Genomic DNA, 23782 nt, shown 5'->3' on the forward strand with positions numbered 1-23782 from the left:
CGGGTCCGACCGCCGCCATGATGGAAAAGGGCAAAAGGCTGTTGAAGCGGTTCCGGACATCTTGAGTAAGGACGCGCCCGCGCAGCCGCAATAGTGTTGAGGGAAGGCGGGGCGAGTCTTTTTTTAAACTTTACCCGCCTTCAAGTGCTATCACTTCGCGACTACTCTTTGGGCCTCACCTGATGGAGCATGTTAGCGAAAGAAAGATGGATAATATCCAAAACCTGCCAAAGGCAGAGGGCAAGGAGTAGGCTTACCACGGATACCCCAACAACTTGGGGTGCACCTACCATGTACCAGTCTGTAGCAGAACAAGAGGGCCAGGTTTGCAAGGGGTTTGTACCCCTAACCAAGCCACAGTTCAGCTGTCATCATGGTCCAGTCACTTAGCTTTCAGAGCGCGAGTTGTTCTGTATATTGGATGAGATGAGAAGAGCAACGGCATGGGGGTGTGATCAAATGAGATCAGTTAATAGACACTCGTAAACCTTCCTAGTATGCACCACACTTTCACAAACTTTAGCTGACAAGGTTCTCCATTCTGCTAACTACCCTGGAGTAACCTGGGCTTGAAGAATATGTCATCCCAAAATATGCTGCTCTGGCATATTCACTATTTGCAATTAAAAGCAATTGAAAGAAAACAGGAGGTGCAAGATCACTCTGACCTTCGTTTGTTTCAAACAGGAGATGAAATTCTCTCGTGTAAGATGTCATCTTTATAAAAATAATAACAAGGACAGGAAGTTGAAACCCAATAGCAATCTTTGCAAACACCGTTTATCTTCCTAATCAGTTCTCTATTGAATTAAACACCATTGCCCATGCCCCTTTGCCTTATCACATTTCACAACTTAACTGGTTTTGGGGTCCAATTCAGGATATAAGTTATAAGCAGGATATAACCTGCTTCTTTGAGTCTGCATTTCCTTTTGAAGTCTTCTGTGCCATGTAAACTTAAACCGTATTCTTCTCCCCTGCAAATCTGTCTTTTGTCCATTTTATCCTTGGGCCCACCCGGGACCCAATGTCTCACTTAAAGTATCGTGAACCATCTTCCACTGTTAGTTGAAATGACTCCAAGCCAATTGTTAGCAAAGTTGCCCTGGTATCTCTGATACCCTGCAACTGGATCAAATTAAATATACTCTGAAAGACTGCAGAGGAAGTGTTTTCTTATCCCTGACTCTCCCTTGGCAGAAGCATGAAATTGGTTATTAGTGCCCAAATAAGCCCCTAAGATACCAAATTCAAGAAGACACAAGATTTAAGGACACTTTGTTTGCACAGTCCTGTTTGAAATCTAATTATTTTGCCATTTACCCACAAACTAGATTTGAATTTCAGGACCACAATTAATTATATGAGGAAGTCAAATCTCCATCTGGGTAATCCCATATACAACCTCATCAGACCCTCTGATATCCCTAGGTTCTTACTGAACAATAGCTATGTTCATTTTTTCTATTTAAATTATTCTAGGTCTGATTTACCAAAGACAGTTTCAGTTTCTCTCTGCAGTCCCAGCATAAGTACCAGCAATACCCTTTCACCCTCAAAAAAGTGTCCTGGTTTGAATAAGTTATATGGTCCCCCATGTATGAACTGAAAGCAGAAATAACCAAAATGGATCAGCAAGCTTTCTTTGTTAAGCAGTGGAATGGCACATTTTCAGGGGAGAAAATGGCAACTGCTTACAACAGGAGTCTGATTTTCATAGGGTTTAGTGAGAGTTAATCATAGCAGAATGTTTAATATGACTTGATCATCAGAGACTTAATTATAACAGCATGTGTGGGTTTGGCAGTCAGGAAAATAGTTGCAGAACAAATTGTGAAAGTTCAGAGCCCATTGTTTTCCTTCTCTTTCTGGGACCCATTGTCCTCCTTTTCTCCCTGGGGGTTATTTCTCTTTTTTCCCTGGGGGATGTTGTTTCCCATGTCCTTCATGAACCGCTCATTTTCTTCAGTTTTTCCTCTTCCCACACAACACATATCTGAACACTCTGCCTCACCACCACCACCACTGTCTGATAAAAGTCAGTAACTCTCCACTTTTATAGATTTAGCTTTGCAGAACTCACTCTGACCCATGTGTTTCACCCCCAAATTTTAAGTATGAGTTGGAGAAACCTGAAAGCACGTGAAAGAGAATACAAAAAGAATAAGAAAATGGAAGAGACCTCATGGATCAGGGATGCTTTATTCAGCACTGAAGGGGCACATCTTGGGGGGTGAGGGATGGCAGCAGGCCACCACAAGGGTCTGGGTTTTATAGGGCCTACGCAGAGCCAGCTCATGGAAGGAATTAGCTACTTTTGGTTGGCCCTTTTGGAAGGCAGGTCCAGGTCATAGGAGGAGTTTTGGTGATGAGCCCATTTAGGGCGGGGTGGGGCAGGAAGGGAAATACAGTAGGGGAAGTTCCTTGGGGCCTATTTTCCATATCCTTCACAACCATGGTTGCAAGTCATGGATGATAAATCAAGTAAATGATACACTTCCTACTAACCAGAAGTTTCATATCTGTGATATGCATATAGCATACAAGCACCACATGATAAAGTGAGTAAGTTGAAGGTGAAAACAGGAAAATACCATGTACATGAGATGAGAAAGTTGAAACCAGTACCCAGCAAATGTCATCCTGTAGCACATCATTGCACCTTGTACTTAGAGGACAAGCCACAAATATTTGTGCAATATTTAAAATCTGCAGAAGAGGATGCAACATCTAACAGAAAAAGTACCCCTACCTCCCACAGGAAGTACCACTGGTTCCTAGTAATTACTATGCTGAAGTAATTGCTTACCAGAGAGAATATTGTTTGTTTCTAATTTCTAATCTATATCCAGGAGACCATTTATGAGGAAAACCCTGACTAAACTTTCTGGCTTTACTTGATTTTTAGTTGACTTAAAAATTACTAATTTTGGAGGTTACACAGCCATTCATTATTTGCAATTTATTATTTGTCTCTCACTACCTTTGTTGTCTGCCGATAACACTTCTGCCATGTGGTTTAACAGTTGCTGTTCAAGACTTGAAGGCCACTTTTGCTAAAAACACTCACTCTTCACTTGGGCCTGCAGGATGTCTGATAAGGGATCTGGAACAAGATAAAAAGGCTTGATATCTCTGTTTTCATATTGTTTCTGTCTCCTTTGTGGCCTTAACTTTTGGACTAAAGACACCTACCATCCACCAAGATCCGAAACACTAGACCATAAAAGGAGCAAAAAGAGGTGACCCCTGAGTTCCTGGAAGATCTCCCCCTGTTCCCAGAAAAGACATGAATATTCCTTTCCTTTACTGACCTATCTCCCTCCTTCATTATTCCTATCCTCAATCTGCAAACTCTCAGCCCCCTAGAGTTGAAAATCTGTTTTTTAAAAGCTCTTTCTTCTGTCACTGGGTCTCTTGAGTCATCAGCCTTATTAGGAGGCTGCAGAATGCAACTTTTTCTGTTGCAAGATCGTTAAGCAAAGAAACAATAAATACAAGCTGAAAAATAAATACAAGCTGAATTTTTTTTTTCACTTAGGATGTTCAATAAAGATAAAGAGAATAGCATGTGGTTGGTTCCCATTGCATCTATGGGTTCAGGATCAGTGAGTTAAACTTAAGGGAGGAGGATCCCATTTCTTCCATCTCAAATGAGTTTAAAAATAATGATATAATCGAAACAAATCCTAAGTAAACACTCTAGCTTCACTTGCTTTAGTAGACTTTAAAAATCACTCTTTTATGAAGTCCCACAGCTGAGCCATTTATTATTAGTTTCCCACTAGTTTGGCTGTAGCTGACACTTCTGACTGAGTGCCTCCTACCAGAGAAAACAACTGTCTTTCACTGTCTTCCCCCATTCTCCAATAAAAGATTCCTTTTGTATCTCAGTGATCAATTTCAAGTTTAGCTATCTCTGGGAAACCGGACTGAAGAAACACAAGTTGTAAAAGTTATCTATCAGTATCTAGATTTACAGAACCCAAGGCATCTAATCATCTTCAGATAGCCTTCAGATAACCTCAAAGCATGGGAAGAGGGTTTCCTATCTTGTTCTTTAATTTAAAAAGAAATAATGTGGCCAGTTACAATAGCTGACACCTGTAATCACAGGAAGAGGCAGAGACAAGAGAATCGGAAGTTCAAGGCCAGCCTCAGCAGCTTAGCAAGACCCTCCACAACTCAGTGAGACTCTGTTTCAAAACAAAAAATAAAAAGAATTGGGGATGTGGCTTAGTGGTAAAGCAACTCTGGATTCAATTCCGAGTCAAAAGAAAAAGAATGATTAATTTGCAGGGAAATAATATGTTTATCTAAAGAATTATAGGAAACAGCCTAGGAGATGAAAGTCAATTGTTATCTCAAGGATATTCTGGAAGAAGAAAAAGAAAACAGGCTACAGATGATGAATACCCCAGTGAGCAGGATGTCCATCCTCACTCTTCCTTTTCCTCCTCATGAAATTCTTTACACCCAAATTCCCTAAAATTGTCTTTGTTGGTGTTAAGCTCCCATCTTCTTTGGTTTATTGGCTTTCAAGGACACCTTTTTCCTTGCACCAGCAACTAGTTCTTGAGGAAGCTTGAATGGCAAGCAAAACAGACATGGGCCTGGTGACAATGACATCCTCTTTTAAACCAGAAGTTCTTCTGAGTACACAAGGGTACACCAGTCACTGAAAAAAATCTAGTTTTTCTAAAGGAAAAATATGAAAAAAAATCAGATGATCTCTTAGGAGGAGAGAGCTTGCCTTTTAACAAAAACTCATTGACATATCATTTAAGGAAAGGGCTTTACTTCTAGAAATCTCAAGTAGGCTGTCAGAAATTCAAGGTCAGAGGTCAAGGCTTTTTTCTCTTTGTACTTCCTGAGGACAAAATGTATGATAACAACGTGCTACCTGTAGCATACTCAGTAAAGTCATTGGAAACAATTCTTAAAGTAGTCTCTGGCCATAAAATGATATGAATTATTTTCTTTTCATGAACTATCCTGTGGCATCTCCTGTGGATCTGGTTTTTCAACTCTGAATAAAAGTCTCTTGATCTCAACTGTTAATGTGGTCACCCTGCTCAGCAGCTTCTCTCTAAAATATATGAAGGGGTTCTGTTAACTCAGGACTTTATATAATGGCAATAAAAGTGTTTTAGAGAACAGAATCCTCCTAATGAAATAAATTAGATGTTGCTTACTGAATATTAAGAGTGCGCAGAAATTTAAAAAAAAAATTTTTGACAAAGTGTAGTGCTTAGAACATTGGTCCTGAATTTCTAGACTGCTTGACTTCAAATCACTCTCCTACCACCTACTAGCTAGTGCTTATAGGTAAGATGTTTTCCTCTTTAAGTTTTCATTTACCCATCTATAAAGCAGAGATGATGATTGCAATGCACTGATATGAAGTTCAGCCAATTTTACAGTGATATAGCACTTAGAAGAGTGACCAACACATATTACCTGCTATTGAAATGACATACTAATTTAACAACAGTATAACTTTTATGTTTACTTCTCTTTCCACACTAAGACAATCCCAGAAAAATGAATCATTTTTATTTTTGCATTGGGTCTGCATATTTTATTTATGGGGGAGAGTCTGGGTGTATTTGTTTTGTTATTTTTATGTGTTATTTTGTTCTGTTCTATTGGCCCATGATTACCCAAACCCACATTCAATGAGACTGATTCCCCATGATGAGGGTCTTGGCAGGAGGTAGAATTCTGCCTCTTTGAGGAGCAAAGTCTCCAGACCCTTCCTCTTGCTGCTCTCAGCAACACAGGTTCCGACAGTGACCAAGCTCCCTCAGTGAGTTCCTTGAACCCTTAACGTTGACCTTGGAAGGGTGACCAGATATGCACACATTGTCATCCTTTAAAAAAGGGAGGACAGTAAAGCCCCATGTTCCTGAAACTCCCCTATCTGGTTCCAAGAGCCTAGCCAAGTTAAGAGAACCGGCCAGGAACAGAATGTGCAGATAAACTCCATTTTCTGACTCTCTTTATTGCATATTCTGCAAATAGGGTAAACCAGTGTCCTCTGTAGGAACTGCTTTCTTGTACTCACCCTAGGACAGCTGCTCCTTGGATTGCTGTTCATACAAAGAACAAAGCAAACTAAGTAAACTCATGATGTCACCATTTCTATAGCCTAACATAAAGCCCCTCTCCCTGTGGTAAATGACATGGAATTGAGAGCACTAGGGATGAAGTACCTGTTTTGCAGTCAACCTCCACTAGATAAGGTGTCATCAGAAATGGAAGCAATATTTGTCCCATAAGGTACAGAAGCGCTATCTGTCAGGCTGTCACCACTGGACTTTTGGGAATAGCACTATAAGGGATGGAGCTGCTATTTGGTGAAGCACCATGAGGGACAGAGGTGCTCTCTGTCCAGCCTGTCACCACTGTTCCTTCCCTATAAACATTCTTCAATCAACCTTGTGTCTCATGTGCCTCCTCTGGGTATTTCTTTGGTATCTCAGCAACCTGTCCCACTGCCCTAGCACAACTGGACTCTGGTCCTGACAACACAGTTGAAAATCACCCTGGAGTCATGTCAGAGTCTGGAGGAGGCAGTGACATAAAGGCTCCATCAGAGGTGGCTGCAAGAGCCCAGCACAGAGGAGTCAGTAGTGCCATCTTAGCCTGAGTGATTAGGCAGGAACCTGGCTGTCTTTTGGCCTTTGATTCTCACCCTATTTATAAGCCTGTTTCTGAAGCCTTTGCTTCATTTGTTTTCTGCAATGAAAAACCAGAACCCTGACCAACAGACCAGGTGACAGACGACGGCTAACATGATCGTAGATAAGAATTTTCAGTCTCTGTGTATGCAATTTTTTTTTTTTTTTTTTTTTTTTTTTNATCTATGGGTTCAGGATCAGTGAGTTAAACTTAAGGGAGGAGGATCCCATTTCTTCCATCTCAAATGAGTTTAAAAATAATGATATAATCGAAACAAATCCTAAGTAAACACTCTAGCTTCACTTGCTTTAGTAGACTTTAAAAACTGCCGGCCTGGGTATGTGGCTCAAGCGTTAGCGTGCTCACCTGGCATGCGCGGGGACTAGGTTCGATGCTCAGCACCACATAAAAATAAAATAAAGATGTTGTGTCCACCGAAAACTAAAAAATAAATATAAAAAAATTCTCTCTCTCTCTCTCTCTCTTTCTCTCTCAAAAAAAAAAAAGAGAGAGAGAGAGAAAGAAAAACAAAACTGCCTTCATCACCTGATAGTTCTTCTGTTGGTGGTTGTTACTGAATAGATTTTCTCAGATAAGGAACTCTAGGAAGTTTTGCTGTCTCCCATGCTGAACCCGTAATGTGTTTTGTCTCCTCTGGACTGTCAATACCCATTTATTTTTGTACTTCTGCCAGAGGAATAATTTTAGAGTCCACTTAGCTCAAGATCCAAAGAATGAAGAAAACGACAGTCAGAACAATACTGTCCAACAGAAATTTAATGCAAAGTGCACATAAAATTTAAAATTTTCTAGTAGTCACATAAAAGTAAAAAATGGGGGTACAATTAACTTTTGTGATATGTTTTATTTGACCCTAAATATCCAAATTATTATCATCACCATATGGAATAACATAAATGTTTATTTGATGTTCTTCTTTACATGTTAAATTTTCAAAGACCTAGGGTGCATTTTATGCATAAACACATCTGAATTTGGATTAGTGACATTTCGAGTACATAAAAATCAAATCTCCTCTTGTAGACTGAACAGATCTATTGTCATATCTGCAGGGTTGGTCCCTCCTTGGCTTGTAGATAGCCACCTTCTCACTGTCTCCTGGCATGGTACAGGCAACCCTGGTGCCTTTTCATAAGTTTGAATTTGTTCTTTTATAAAATTAATGTATTTTCAGCAGACAAAAGTTACACATATATTTATCATGTACAACATACTATGTACTGACTAAATGGGGTCAATTAACGTATGCATTGCCTCATATACCGTTTTTGTTTTGTGGGGAGAAGACATGAAATCTACTCCCTTAGCTATTTTCAAGAATACAACCCACTGTATTCCTGATATATAATCTGTAGTCACCCTGCTGTACGATAATTCTCTCGAACTCAATCATCTGATATAACTGAAATTTTGTATCACTTGATCAACTTCTCCTTAAACTACCCCAGCTCCCAGGTCCTGATAACAACCATTCTACTCTCCATTTTTATGAGTTTAAAAAATTTTTTTAGGTTCTTCACATAAATGAGATCATGAAGTACTTGTCTTTCTGGGCCTGGCTTATTTCACTTAACATAATGTCTTCCAGGTTCTTCCATGTTGTCATAAAGGACAGGATTTTCTTCTTTTTTAGGGCTTCCCAGTGTCCTGTTTTCTTTATCCATTCATCCATTGATGGACGCTTAGATTGAATCCATGTCTTGGCTATTATGAACTCTGCAGCAATGAAGACAGGAGTGCAAATATCTCTTCACCACATTGATTCCATTTTCTTCGGATATATTTCCAGTATTGAGATTACTGAGTCATATGGTTATTCTATTTTTAAGTTTTTTGAGAAACCTCTATAGAGTTTTGCATAATGGTCATAAGAATTTACATTCCCACCAACACTGCGCATGTGTCCTCTACATCTTTGCCACCATTTGTTTTCTTTCCTCTTTTTGACAAATGCCACTCAAACAGGTGCGAGGAGTTATTTCATTGTGGTTTGAACTTTCATTTTCCTGGAATTAGTGATGTTGATTTTGAGTTTTAAATTATTGGGGTTTGGTTTGTTTTTCATATATCTGTTGGCCATTTTATGTCTTCCTTAATTTCTTTCATTAACAATTTACAGTTTCCCATGTGCAGGTATTTTATCTCTTTGATTAAATTTATTCTTACATTTATTTATTTATTGTTATTATAAATGGGAATGTTCTTAATTTTTTCAGATAATTCTTTGTTAGTGTATTCAAATACTGTTGATTTTTGGATATTGACTTTGTATCCTTCATCTTTACTGAATGCACTTATCAGTTCTAAGAGCTTTTTGGTAGAATCTTTAGGATTCCTACATATAAGATCATGTTAACTGCAAACAGGGACAATTTAACTTCTTTCCTTCCCTGGGATGTTTGTTCTTGCTCTTTCCTGGTTCTGGCTAGAATTTCGGAACTAGACTGCATAGAGGTGGCAAGAGTTAGCATCCTTTTCTTGTTTCTGATTTTGGAGAGAAAGCTTTCAAAATTTTACCAGTTAACATGAGGCCTTCTGGGGTTTGTCACATATGGTGTTGAGGTGCACTCGTTCTACACCTAATTTGTTCAAAGTTTTTTTTTTTATCATAAAAGGATGTTGAATTTTGACCATTGTTTTTCTGCATCCGTTGAGGTAATTATATGGTTTTTATCTTTCATTCCATTAACATGGAACATCTCATTTATAGGTTTGCATCTGCTGAACCATCTTTACATCTTTGAATAAATCCCACTTGATCATGGTGAAATTCTGATCCTTTTAACGTGTTGTTGGATTTGATTGCTAATTTGTTTTTTGTTTGTTTGTTTAGAATTTTTATATCTATTTTCAGCAGGGACTTTGGCCTATAATTTTCTCTTTTTAGTGTCCCGTATGGCTTCATCATCAAAGTAATCCTAGCCTCATAAATGAATTTGGAAGTCCCCCTTTTTAACTTTGTGGAAGACTTTGAAAAGGATTAATATTATTTCTTCTTAGATGTTTTATAGAATTCAGTAGCAAGGTCATTGGATCCTGAGCTTATCTTTGATAGGAGACTTTTTTTTTTAATTCAACTTCCTTAGGTTATCAAGCAAGGACTTGCTGCCCTACGGACACAATAATCTGTGTGGCAACAGATTATTGCAAAAAAGAAAAAGTTCTTTTGTGTGGTGACTGGAAAGGAACTAAAAATTCAAATCCACCTTCCTTTGGTGAGGTTATAGGAAGGGAGAAGGGAAAATCTGCTCATTGATTGAATGACAAGAAGGGCCACAATTTTCTTTTGCGGGGGGTGCTCATGTTCTGCATAGATGATTTTGAGCTTGTGACATCATTGACAGAGGACCTGACTGCTGCTCCTGCCCAGTCTGAAAAATCATTTCTGAGAAGCCTGGAGAACATAAATTGTGAAATTTACATCTGGGTGTTTCCGGGTGTGAATCCATTTTACTTACTGTCCAGGTTTCCTATTTCTTCATGATTCCACCTTGGTCGGTTGCATGTGTCTAGGAAGTATCCATCTCTGCTAGGTTATCAAATTTCCTCTTCTTGTAAGGATACCAGTCAGGTTGGATGAGGACCTATCTTTAGGACATAATTTTAGTTTAATCACCTCTTTAAAGGTCCTATCTCCAAATATATTCTGAGATACTAGGGGTTAGGGCCTCAACGTATGAATTTTAGGAGGGAAATAATCCACTCCATAACATCATTTAGGATCCAGGGGCAGGGGGTGCATGTTGCCAAGGCTTGAGGGCAGCTTGAACCCCAAATCTTAGGGCTTTTCTCTATCATTGCTGGCATCTCCCAAAACAACCCTGTTTTCTTCTGTAGCTGTCTCATGTAGGACTCACTTGAGTTGTCCCTCAGCAGTGACTGCCAGGCTGCTCCTGTGTCACCACACTGGGCTACCAGAAGTGCCAGGAGGTAGCTGAGGCCTTCTGGAAACTGTTCTACTCTACTGTGCTGTGGTGACAGGGCTGCCTCAGGCACCTCACGTACCTACCCCTGAGTCACACCACCTAACTGGACTTCATCCTGGAAGGGAGGCACAAGTCCACTCTCCTCCCCAGATTACACACTTCATCTCACACCCCTCACCACCACCCACCGGAGGTTGCTGGCGGGGAGAGTAGCAGTCAGGATGCAGGGGCCCTGTTTCAGGTTCTCACCATATCTAAGCTCTCCTTACTGCCTCTCTCACAACCCCAAGGAACATCTCTTTGTGCTCTTGGGGCCTGGAAGGTTTGCTTCACCTCAGCAGGAGTTCTCCCGAGCACACTGTCTCTGCCTCAGTCCTTTCCATTCCCTGAGCTGCTTCCATCTTTTGTAACCTTAAACTCACATGTTCCCCCCTTTCTTCCTTTTCCTACTTCCTGATGAGAATCTCTTCTCTTGAGACAATAAACCCAAAATGGCTCATTGAGTGTGTAAGAGGAGACCTGAGGTACAAAGAAATGAGACTGAGAAAACAGAACAGTATTTCAAAATCTTAGCCCGCCATATTTAGCCGTTGTCTCCATTGCACCGGACAAAGGAGTGGCCTCACAGAAGAGCCCTCATCAGCAGAATCAAATCCTGGGCTGTCTGCCTCATGGAGAAGTTGGAACCAGACAAATCCACATTCGATTCCTTTTTCCCCCATTGGGTAGCCCAAGTGCCCTGACTGGCCAGTGCTGAGTGCCCAGCTTGTGACCTCAGAAGGCTAGACACCTGGATACAAACGCCAACCTCCATAAAGACAGTAATGCTAATTGGCTTTGTCTGACCTTTATGTTGTTAAAATGTCACAGTGCAAGTGCTCTAATCAGCATTTCCAACTACTCATTAGAGACCCATGTGGTTGAAAATATGGCAATGCTCTATTTTTTGGCCTAAATAAGAAGGAAATATTATAAATGTTGGTAAACTTACTGTGTGAATTGGACAAAGGTTTTAGCACCGGTCGGCCACAATTTTTCTCCTATTAAATCAGGAGAAGTGAAAGTTTAATTGTATTTCTCATGTTCTTTAGTATATCCTTTTTTTTTTAATTTTTGTTTTTGAAGAGTAAACTACATAGAATTTTGATGTGGACATGAAATTCTCTTTCCCTAAAAGCAGAACTACAGTCTATTTAGGTAGTGTAAGAGATTCTCAGAGTCACGAAATACCCATGTTTAGAAACCACAGAGAAGCAGACGTGCCAAACCATGCAAAAAAAGGAGAATTTGGGATCGTAGTCACAAGTCCACTGAAATCATTACTTTTGTTTTTGTAATGATTTAAGGCTTTTTAAAAAAATAATTTTCCACATTGTGCTTTAATCTTTTATTATTTCAATAGCAACATATTCTGAATCTTGAAGTTCAAGTATGCCCACTTATTTGTAAATTCTTGTATACTTTTATTAATGTATTACTTTTGTTGTTCTTAATGAAAGACCTACAAAGAAAGTATCAAAGACTCGTACATTCCTGATATACTCAATTAAGTCCAAGATGAATAATTGTGGCTGCATCACAAGATCACCTTTTCCTTCTCTGGGTAGAAAAGATCCTCCCAACAACCTTCAGTGTCCTCTTACACACAGAGACTCAGGGTGTGCTGATTCATGAAGCCAAAAATTCCCATCCCAGATTACGTCTGTCTGTATGATGTGATAGTCTCCCCTCCATTTCTAATAAAGGTTTATGAAGACAAGTTTCCAAAATGATGTCTAATGATATATATATATATATATAAAAGAGGAAGTTCTAGGAAATAAGTAAACCATTTGTAAATTTGGCGGTAACTTTTAACTCATTACAGTACTACATGAGTTTCTATCATAACTATCTATATTAGTCTTAAACTATCTATGATCTTTCAAGGTTCATAAAATTATTTATTTACCCAAGACAGGAAGTTTAATTGGTTTTGAAAATCTCTGTTTTCTATTCTCAGAGGAGAGTTAAAAGACAATGAAATACTACACATATAAAACCATTAGCCCTAAAAAGAAAAAAAAAAAACTTTACAGAGTAGTCTGCCTTAGCCTCCCCAAGCTGCACCCCATCAGCTATTGAACCACGCTCTCCACCATCAAACACCCAACCCCCAGTCTCCTTCTTCTGTCTTGTTCCCCAGAACTTGATCACCCGCATCCACCTGCAGCATCATCTCTTATCTCACACTTTCCTGTTTATCATACCGTATCTGTACTTCTCCTTTACTAGGTGATAAGCTCCTAGTCATAGAGGGTCATAGACAGGTCTTACACGTCTCCCAGCACAGTGCCCTGAGAATAGCATAGAAATATGTACTGATGGAATGAATGAACGAGTGAAATATCTAGTGCATCTTCTATTAAGTAAAGATCTATAACATCAGTACATATTTGTAATTAGAATGCAAAGAGAAAAGTGAGTCATAAAAATTACACACAGTAAATGATAAAAACATGTTTTAGCATACTTAAGAGCTTGACTTTCTTTTTTAATTGTTCAAACTTGGACAATATAAACCTTCCCATTAAGATGCTGCTTCCTCATTGGTTTATGATGAAATGTGAGCTATGAGTGCAATTTCCTGTCCCCACTTCAAGAGTGGTGGTTTCTCTTCTCAATGCCAGATTTATCAGGCTCCTCAGTCGACAAAAGCATCACTCCAAGAAACAGGGTAAGTGTAAGATTACAAACAGAATAAGATTTTAAGCGAGATAACATACTCTGGCAGGATGGTCAGCAATGGTTGCAGCGTTTTATCTGGTTTAGGATGTATAAATGTAACAAGGCAGAGTATTGTAGAGAGACACAAAGAGGAAGACGCATGGTTTCCTCTGCTTTGAATATGGGTAAAGAGATGTCGAAATTTAAATTCATGAAGAGTTAAGTACAACTATGCATATACAAACAGGGAATGTAAGTGCTCTATTTCCTTTTCGGAAAGTGGTATATTGGAAAACTGCATTGTTTAGGAGGAAACCTATCAGCTCCTAGCTGTAGGACTACCTCACACCTTTCCTTAGCAAACAATGATCTAATGATATCTTTTATATTCATCAGAAATAACGTGAAGGGGCTGGAGTTGTGGCTCAGTGGAGTGCTTGCCTGGCATGTGTGAGACACTGAGTTGGATTCTCAGCACCACATATAAATAGATAGATAAAGTAAAGGTCCATAAACAACTAAAAAATATATATATGCATATATATATGCATATGTATATATATATGTGTGTGTATATATATATGTATAAAATAATGTGAAGTTAGGAAATAACGTTTCTAAAATTAATAAGCATCAATTAATAACTATTTGTTAGTATGTGACTATCACAGTGCCTGGAACACAGTAGTCTTAATAAGCAGCTATTAAACTGATAACAGAACGTGAGCCTTCTTATAACACTACAGGAAAACAGTTTCCTTTTGGTAATTCTCATCAGTGATTCTTACTATTTTTAGAGCTGTTTAGAAATAGGTATACTTTAAGATACTATAGATTGTCTTTTGGCATTCAGTAAAGAGTAAAATAAAAATTCAAAACTCATCTAGATTTCTTAGTGGTTCTAAAAGCAATTTTCTCCAAATCTGATTAAAGTAGACAAAATAACATTTGAAAAACATATGAATAAGAGGACGTTTGTTTTCCACTAAAATTGTAGACTTGCATACATTAAGTTAACAAGTTTATCTGCAAACCTTGGTATCATATGTGAAGCATTACCGTTCAAACCAGGCTGAGTTCCTCTGCTTCCTCTGCCATGCTCTGGCCAGGTGGTCAAAGTGAACTCCTTGTAAGAAACGTGGGGGACAACACAGATGATAGCAGCATATTACCAATGTTGCCATTGAAACAACAGTGACAGTTAGCATAGAGAGAAGGCTTGTCATGTGCCAGGTTCTTTGCCTGGTGTCCATCCCGTTCAACCCTCACGACTACCCTGTGACTAATGGAACGCATGTGGAAATTAGAACTTAGGTCACAGATCCCCCAAAGACCATGGAGAGGCTTTCAAACTGTCTCCAGAGCCCACGCTCATAACCACAAGGGTTATAGGGCCTCTGTTGCCCAACAGAGAGGAGACCCAGTATCTGCTTCATCAAACCATCCTTTCTTGTGGTTATTTTCAGCAAGGAAGGAAACACTTCTACAGCTCAAGAAATTCATTCTATTGAGAACTTGATAAACTCTTCCAAAATCAGTTTGTCCATTTTATCCTTTTTTTTAGAGAAAAAATGTATACTTATTGAGTAACATTGAGAAGGGGTACACACGGCCATCCTCCCACAGTTGTAGTCCCGGTCCCATGGGAGAATGTTTTCAGGATCCAGGTGTGTCAGCCTCGTGGGGAACACCATGTGGTCTCTTCTTCAGGTTGCATCTTTAATAGCTTCATCAATTCTTGGTGCTTCTCAGATTCCTCTCTGGTCCTTCAATTATATCCTATAGAAGCTGCTGAAGTGAGAAATTCAATGGGAGTAAATTTTCTCAGTGGTAGTTGGTCTTAAAATGTTCTTATTTTTCTCCAGTTCTAGCAATTTAGTTCTGTTGTGTACACAGTTATAGGTGACATATATTTTCTTAGCTGTTTAGGACTATTAATCCTCTGTCTACTATTATTGTTTTTATTAAATCCTTTGTCAGTCTAAATTTTATCCTCTGTCGGTAATCCATCTTTTCTCTCTGGCTATTTTTTATCAGTCTTTGGTGATCTGCAGTTTGATATAGATTTCCATTTCTGTTTGTTTTAATCCTATTTGGAATTTTTAAGTCTTCATAAATCCGAGGATTCCATATCCTTCATCAGTTCTAGAAAGTGCTGAAATATTATCTTTGCAAATATTGCCCCTTCCCTATTCTCTCTTCTCTACTTTTGTACCACTTGAGTTACACACATGCTGACCATTATTCTCCATGTCTCTTTGGTGTTTTCTCATCTCTTTAACACTGATCATTTCATCTTCTTTCTTTAGTTCTGTCTTGCAAAATACTAATTCTCTCTTTAGCTATATCTAATCAATTGGTTGATTTGCAAATTTAAAGTATTATGTTTTTATGTCTAGACACTTTATTTCAATCTTTTAAAAATACATCTGGTCATTTTTATCTTCTCTTGCTCCTCACTTATGTGTTCCAATTCCTTCTTTCATTTCTTTAAACATATTAAACACACTTGTTTTTTGTTATATACTAATTTGCCTCTAAATCTTTGGTGGATCTAGTTCTTTCTTGTTTCTGCTCAGTCTCACACGTAGTGGCTTATTTCTGTGTGGGTGTGGGCGTGGGTGTGTACGCACATGTGTGTTTTAGTGAGGTCATAATTGTTAGAACCCTATCTATGGGATTTTTTTTTTCTTTTTTGGTACCAGGGTTTGAACGCAAGGGCCTTAAACCACTGAACCACATCCCCACCCTTTTTTTGTATTTTATTTAGAGACAGGGTATTGCTGCGTTGCTTAGGGCCTCACTAAGTTGCTGAGGCTGGCTTTGAACTTCAGTCCTCCTACCTCAGTTTCCTGAGCCACTGGGATAACGTGTATGTACCTGGCTCTCTGGGCTTCTTTGAAGGGGATGTTAAGGAAGTTTTTCTCAAGGGAGGTTTTGTATTTACTTCTTCCAAATGCCTAGAATTTATTTATTTGTCATATAATAAATCTTTATTTTTGGTGAATTTATTTTTACAACTATTTAAATTATTTTTTGTTCTGTTTTAATTAATTTTTATGTTTTAAAAGAAGTAGAATCATATTTCCTAGGAAGGCATACATACTCCATCTGCATGTGCAACAGATGTTGTTTGTCAAGGTGCCTCACATCTCATCTCACACAGCTTTCCAATACCACTTTTTCAGGCAGAAAAAAAAAAAAAAGCACATTTCCCAACCAAGCAGCCTGATAAATTTTTACACACTGGGCGTGGAAGAAGCACTATACCAAGAAACAGAACATCACCAAAATCTCAGAAGTTCCCATCATTCCCTCTTTGCATGGTATCTGGTTCCTTCCCAAATTCTAAATTCTAGCAGCATATATTAACCTTGCTTGTCTTTTATTAGCACATACTTTGCTGTCTTTTTCTTTCCTTTCACTCTGCATTCTTTTTGTGAGTTTCACCCATGTCATTAAGTGTAGCAATAATTTCTTCATTTTCATCATTATGTAGATTTCAATTGTATTAATATGCCACAATTTACTTTTCTAATCTACTGCTAATAGGCATTTAATTTGAAGGGTTTTACACATAGTGCTACTGTGAATATTTTAATCTTGTGCACCGTTGTGGTAAACACATATGCACTCTTATATACCTAGAATTGCATGAATACTCAGGGAAGCACTCTTTTTTTATAGCTCCCCACAGAGACTAAGCTGAGATATGGAACTTGCCAACTTTTCTCTGCTGTCTGCAAAATGTCTGTGGAGTTTACTATTTTACTTTGTTTTCTGGCTCACCCTTCTGAGGGTGGAGGCTCCTGTTTACCAATGTGTGTGGGATGGTCGAGGACCTCCCTCCCTGCGTGGGTCCAAACTTAGTGTTTATCTGCTCCAAAGGCTTTAGCTATTTCCTCCAAAGCCACAGATGCCTTTAGATTCTCCAGAGCTTACCCTGCTCACTGACCTCCCTCATCTTAGCTCCAACTTTTATTTTTCCGTCAGAATTATTTTTCTCTCTGGAAGAGACTGTTTTGATTTGAAAGGCTGTTTTTCACATTTCATTCATATTTGAGGTGTGATGAGACCGGAAGATCTCAGGAGTTTTTCTCCATTTTGTTTTGAGTGAGATATGTCGTGTACTCTGGATATGGCTTGCTCTACAAGCGGGATCCTCATGCCTTATGAGGGCAGGTCCCTAGAGTGCTCAGGATCCATCGACACTTGGAAGGCAAGAGATCTGATGCCCTGTCTGGTGTCCTCACAAAGCTTTTCTTTGAAGGCCTCCATCGGGTAAATCATCCAAACCACCAAGAGGCACCGCTAACAGAGGAATACCAGAAGTATTTCTCCACCCCAGGATGGGGAGAAGGATGAATCCTTTACTCCTGTGTGAATCCATGACATCATAGCTTCACAAAGAAACTACCCTAATAAATAACCTGGGATAGCAGCAGAAATTGTTGATCACAAGATTTTACCTAGAACGCAGGACATTCTATCCTCTTGTTCGTGGAAGTATAAAAGCCTTATGAAAGTTTCTCTTGATGGTGAAAGACAAAATGTAATAACTCACAAAGGAAGAAAAAGCTCAAAAACGTGGGCTCATCTATGTATTAAGGCTCAACAAACTGTTGTGTTTTAAAATTAAACTTTATTGTATTTCTTATGAAAATATTCGCTTGGCTAAAACGATTACTTTGAAAGTGCTTTACACCTAAATTGTATATGAAATGAAAAATGTAAAAGTGTATAACCACAAAGTGTATCACACACTTGGAGGCATGTACTGATTGTAACCAAATAACTAAATTTTCTATTTTTAGCCACTTAAAATTGCCTGTTGGCTTTAGTGTGGGTTGTTATCTCATGTCTGGTGAGAAACATAATTCCCTTGGGTAATTCTTATTTGCAGTAAGTAAAATATCTCAGCTTGACTTTATTTACTAAAGCCTACTAAGTAATTTTCCCATTTAAGCACCTTCATTGTGATTTAAAGCATTTGCAAGATCTTCAATAATGAAATATAAGAATTCTTTAAAATCATGATTGTAAGGAGGTTATATATCTTGTAAACATCTAACCTATTCTAGTTCATCTTTCATTACAGACTCAAAGGCATTTAAAAAGGGGTGTCAATCTCTGCGAAAATGAATTCTTTTTGCACCAATCTCTGTGAGATTCATGAAGAAAATTAAATTGAGACAATACTCCATGGAAGTTGAAGGATATTCCAGTTGATCCTGGAGGGCTCTTTGCCAGCATTCTGTCCTTATGGACACATGGACTTCTCTTCATTGAATTTAGCTAACTGCCAGGAGTTTGGATTCTGACTTCCAACAAGGCATCATCTGTAAAAACCGATCTGCACCCACCCTTTAAAAGCAGTGATGGATCAATTAGAACCTTAGAAACCAAAGGAAAATTGGGGGGGGGAGTGCGCACAGTGAAAGAGAATTCAACGTTGAAAACAAACTACAAAAGACTCATTTTCCTGTTCTTACATCCCAAGAATTAATGTTATTGCCACCTGAAGAAGAAACAATGAACAGCACATGTATTGAAGAACAGCACGACCTGGAACACTATCTGTTTCCAACTGTTTACATCTTTGTGATTTTTGTCAGCATCCCAGCCAATATCGGGTCTCTGTGTGTGTCCTTTCTGCAAGCCAAGAAGGAGAACGAGCTGGGAATTTACCTCTTCAGCTTATCGCTGTCGGATTTGCTGTACGCCTTAACTCTCCCTCTGTGGATCGATTACACTTGGAATAAAGACAACTGGAGTTTCTCGCCTGCCTTGTGCAAAGGGAGCGCCTTCTGCATGTACATGAACTTCTACAGCAGCACGGGCTTCCTCACCTGCATTGCTGTTGATCGGTACTTAGCCGTTGTCTACCCTTTGAGATTCTCTTTTCTCAGGACCAGAAGATTCGCCTTCATGGTCAGCCTCTCTATCTGGGTGTTGGAATCTATCTTTAATGCTGTCATTTTGTGGGAAGATGAAACAACCATTGAATATTGTGACGCCAGACGGTCTAATTTCACCTTATGCTATGACAAATACCCTCTGGAGAAGTGGCAGATCAACCTCAACCTGTTCAGGACCTGCACGGGCTACGCGGTACCCTTGGTCATCATCGCCATTTGCAACCAGAAAGTCTATCAAGCTGTCAGGCACAATCAAGCCACAGAGAGCCGTGAAAAGACAAGGATCATTAAACTGCTGGTTAGCATCACCCTGACTTTCGTCCTCTGTTTCACTCCCTTTCATGTGATGCTGCTGGTCCGTTGCATCTTAGAGCGCAACATGAATCTGGAGGACAAGTCCGGGAGGCAGACGTACACCATGTACAGAATCTCCGTGGCCCTGACGAGTCTCAACTGTGTGGCCGACCCGATTCTGTACTGCTTTGTAACCGAAACAGGGAGGTCCGACATGTGGAGCATACTGAAACTCTGTACTGGGATCCGCAATAAATCCCAAAGGCAAAGGAACTGCACACTTTCCATGTCTACAAAAGACACTGTGGAGCTAGAGGTCCTGGAATAGAATGAGGGATGGGGGCACGGAGGGGAGGTCTGCGGCATCATTGCATCCAGATCACATTTTGTAAAGGGAATCAATCGCAGCCTGGGAGGCGACAGGTGTTCTCAGTGAAGATTTTAATCTGGTCCAATGGAAACGTTTGAAAGCACATTGTGCATCTTCCTGCTCGCCTTTTATTAAATGAGATGGATTAATAAAATCTAATATTTTCCCAATGAATTGGGATCATTATTGTTGATGACAATTTTTTTTTTTTTTTGGCGGGGGACGCGTATCTGGGCTGTAATCCCTCAGAGGATAGTAAGATAGGTGCCTAGGACTGTTAGTCCTTTAAATTAGTGCCCTTTGTGTCTGTTTTTTCTTGTTGGTTTGTTTGTTTTGCTTGGTGCTAGAGATTGAACCCAAGGCTGCTTTACCACTGAGCTACATCCCCAGCCCTTTTTTTTATATTTTTATTTTGAAACAGGACCTCACTAAATTGCTGGCCTCCAACAACATGTGATCCTCCTCTCTCAGGCTCCCAAATCTTAGGGATTACATTTGTACACCACCACCAAACCAACCCATGAATGGATTTTATGGGTTTTCTTTCTTTGGATTTTGGGCCATCAACCATCAGATCTCTCGATTCTGTGACTGTCTCCCACAATCCCAAGTACTACTAACTACTGCTTCTTTTCTTCTCGTTTATTTACAAATATTTGTTGAACCTACTCTACCACTAGGTACTGGAGTCACAACAGAAACGATCTGGTGAAGCCTTCTGAGGTTTAGGTCAGTATGGAAACCTAGTCACTGAGCTTGTAAGGTTTTACAGGAAGCAGAAACAAGTGGACTCCCAGTTTTGATTTGATTCTTTTTCAGTCTACAGCTGAGTACGTGGTAGTTGAAATTACCAGAAGTTTATCTTTAGATAAATAGACAGTTATGTCAAATCTTCTACCCACAGTCTTCTTTGAGGACTTGGAATATTTGGAGTCTTGATAGATCAGTTTGAATCTTCATTGAGGAAATTGCTCTGCTCTAGAATTAGGTAGGCACTGAGTAAACATTTGTCCTAACCAAAGTGATTTTTTAAGACTCTTTATCCTACTCTTTCCTTTTCTCCTTTCCTTCCTTCTCTTTAACGCTGTCATTTTGTGGGAAGATGAAACAACCATTGAATATTGTGACGCCAGACGGTCTAATTTCACCTTATGCTATGACAACAGCTACTGTCATGATACCATGTTGTGCCCTCACATTCCAAAACAATATCCTGATAATGAGATCAGTATTTTCTCAATAATGAATCAACATAAACTGATGGTGATACATGAGCACAATAGAAAACTGCCTGGTTTTGAGGCCCTATGAATCTTCTCTGTTCTTTGCATTTTTCTGGTTATAATGATGTTAGAGAATGAAGAGATTCTGGACAAGCACTCTGAGTGAGACACACTCACAACTGCTTAAGAGAGAAAGATTCAGCATTAAAACAAAGAATACAATAGTGTGAACTGCTTAATTATGAATACGTTATTGGCAACCTTTGAGTCAAACACATTTAAAGGTAAAAGATCCAGAAAGGACCACACAGTTGACTGATAGTGTTACTGCTGTTTACCGGCGACGAGTCCTTGCTTCCCTGAATGCTGGAGTCAAACACCAGAGAAGCAGCCGAGGCAAGTGGAGAGTGGAAAGTGGAAGCTTTATTAAAGGACAGCAGGAAAGACTTCTCCCCGGAGAAGAAGGGGACCCAAAAGGCAGAATCCGTGGAAGGGGGAGGTCTTCCCTTTTTTATATCTGAGGTCCTCTTCTAGTCCTCCCACATTCCTGTCCTTTGTTCCCCTCCGTCCTGCAGTGATAGAATGCAGGTGGGAAGGCCAGAAGGTCAGGGTCAGGGCCAGGCAAGAAGGGTCTGGGGTGGTTTGATTAACACCTCCCAGTTTGCTGTGAGCTACTTCATTAACAGTTCTTTAGGATGGATTTAGGGGCGTGGGACATTAACATTTCAATTTCCCCAGGTGCTGTTCTGGCTTCCTGGACTCCATTCCCAATAATGATCTCCACTCTCATTTTCCGTACTCTACATTAGACCTGATTTACCTAACTTCACTAACTACCTATCTTTAAATCTGGCTTCAAAAGCAGTGTCAGACCTTGAAGCCAAGGACCCTGAATTGCCTCCAGAGTAGATTTTCCCCCTTGAAAAAATTTTTAAAAATACTTCTCCCATTTCTTTCTCTAGGTGTGATGCAGACATATGCATAAAGAGTTGATCCGTGTCATTGTTGGGTTGAGGTCAGGATAAGGGGAAAGAGGAAAGTTAATCTCATTAATTATTACCTCTGAGAATATCATAAGTCTTATAGATAGTAATTAAAATGATCTGTTACAGAGACCTGATTGGGATTCTTCTTCAGTTGGTTATTCGAGGAGACTGGCAAATACAAATTTGTGCCACCCTTAATGAGAATGTTCTATTGAACAACTGATAGCAAAACACTGTTAAGATGTGGGATTAGCTCCCAAATGAGTCAAGCTGCCAAAATCTTCTCAGAGGAGGGCCAGTCAAGGAGAGATAAACTGGGAAGATGCTCAGGTGATTTAGGACAGAAGACCCTAGACACAATCTAAAATCTTCAACAGTGGAGAGTGAACCTTTTCGTTTCTAAAGACTTTTAGGTTCCAAAGTTCTCCATTAAGATGAAAATAATTCTGGAAGGGATAAGACCTTCCAGCTATTATTGCCTGGATCTTCGTCATCAGGAGACCCAGATTGGAATACCAGATCATCTACCGACTAGCTCTTTGAAAAACTTTCTTGAAATTATTATTTTTTTTGTCCCAAACTGCAGGGACAATTGTAACACTTGCTTTTTAACAAGTAGATTTGAAAATGCTTTATCCACTGTGGCGAGATAATTGTTCATTATTATGAGTTATTCCCATTTTATCAGGATATGGCCAACTACCTGAGAGAGAATTCCCTGGAAGGACCCTGGGCATAAGGACATAGTGATGTGGATTTGTAGGAGCTGGTCCCAGGACACTATTGTCATGGTCACTTTCTCTGGAGGGTTAAATACCTCTATTAAGGTAGTTCAGGAACCTTCATGGTTTATGGTTCTATAGGATATCCTCAGTGGCGCCTGCTCCTTGCCCATAATTCTGTGGAGACACACACTCGGCATTGTCAACATACAGGTTGACATCTATTTTAAATTTATTTACATTTTGAGTTTTTATTTTCTTATTCAAAGTGTCATTTTTTTTTAATTTAAGTAACTCAAAATAGACATCTTGGATAGGCTGGAAATGAGACCAAGTTCAGGTCTGGGGAATCTTTATGGATGAAGAACTTAAACGACATAAAAAATAATCACCTCATTTCATCCAAATTACACAGCATTATCTCCCCGGGAGCATCCAGAGCAAATCTGCTTACCCACAATGATTATGCCTTTTCCTCTTCTCAAGCTGAGCTGACAGATCTCTCCAGGACATTAGATATCTATTCTTTAGAGTAATGATCAAATAAACAATTATTTATCAATCACCTCCATTGACTTCATTAACTTGTTTTTAGTTAGAGGCATTGATTTTAAAATAGCATTTGCAATACAGAGTGAGCAGGCATTTCTTTTTATAGTATATTTTCCTTTTTGCTCTGCCATCATTCTGTTATCTATGCAGGGCCTCTGTTCTTTTCCGGTTAAACAGGTCCATGGGTTGCCATGGAAACACAACCGCTATAAAACCCCAACCCAATAAAGCTTTTGAGATAATAGACTTCTTTGTCGATGTCCATCCAGTGACCCTGCCAGGAACCAGAATTTCTCCAGCAGACACAAAAAGACTCAGACACACACAAACCACTTACTCCATCTCACAAAACTAAGAAAAAAAAAAAATCTCCCAAACCA

The 23782-nt window shown here is 39.3% G+C and overlaps 1 protein-coding gene across 5 annotated transcripts in view; it reads left to right on the plus strand.

Annotated features, from left to right (window-relative positions):
• The first annotated feature begins 12632 nt into the window (after positions 1-12632).
• Gpr65 (G protein-coupled receptor 65) overlaps positions 12633-23782 on the plus strand; it is a 35217-nt gene continuing 24067 nt past the window's right edge. For 3 of the 5 annotated variants that reach the window (XR_007345935.1, XR_007345933.1, XR_007345934.1), the window contains exon 1: positions 12633-13347. Coding sequence is in view for 2 of the 5 variants with exons in the window: in XM_048799135.1 (XP_048655092.1) it covers positions 18843-19877 (1035 nt within the window). In the remaining 3 variants the exon portion in view is untranslated. Of the gene's footprint in view, positions 13348-16525; positions 16664-18435; positions 20094-23782 lie in introns of those variants that run through there. The other 2 variants (XM_048799135.1, XM_015489638.2) reach the window with 2 other exon arrangements.

This window comes from Marmota marmota, unplaced genomic scaffold, assembly GCF_001458135.2.
Source record: "Marmota marmota marmota unplaced genomic scaffold, marMar, whole genome shotgun sequence".
Taxonomy (NCBI): domain Eukaryota; kingdom Metazoa; phylum Chordata; class Mammalia; order Rodentia; family Sciuridae; genus Marmota; species Marmota marmota.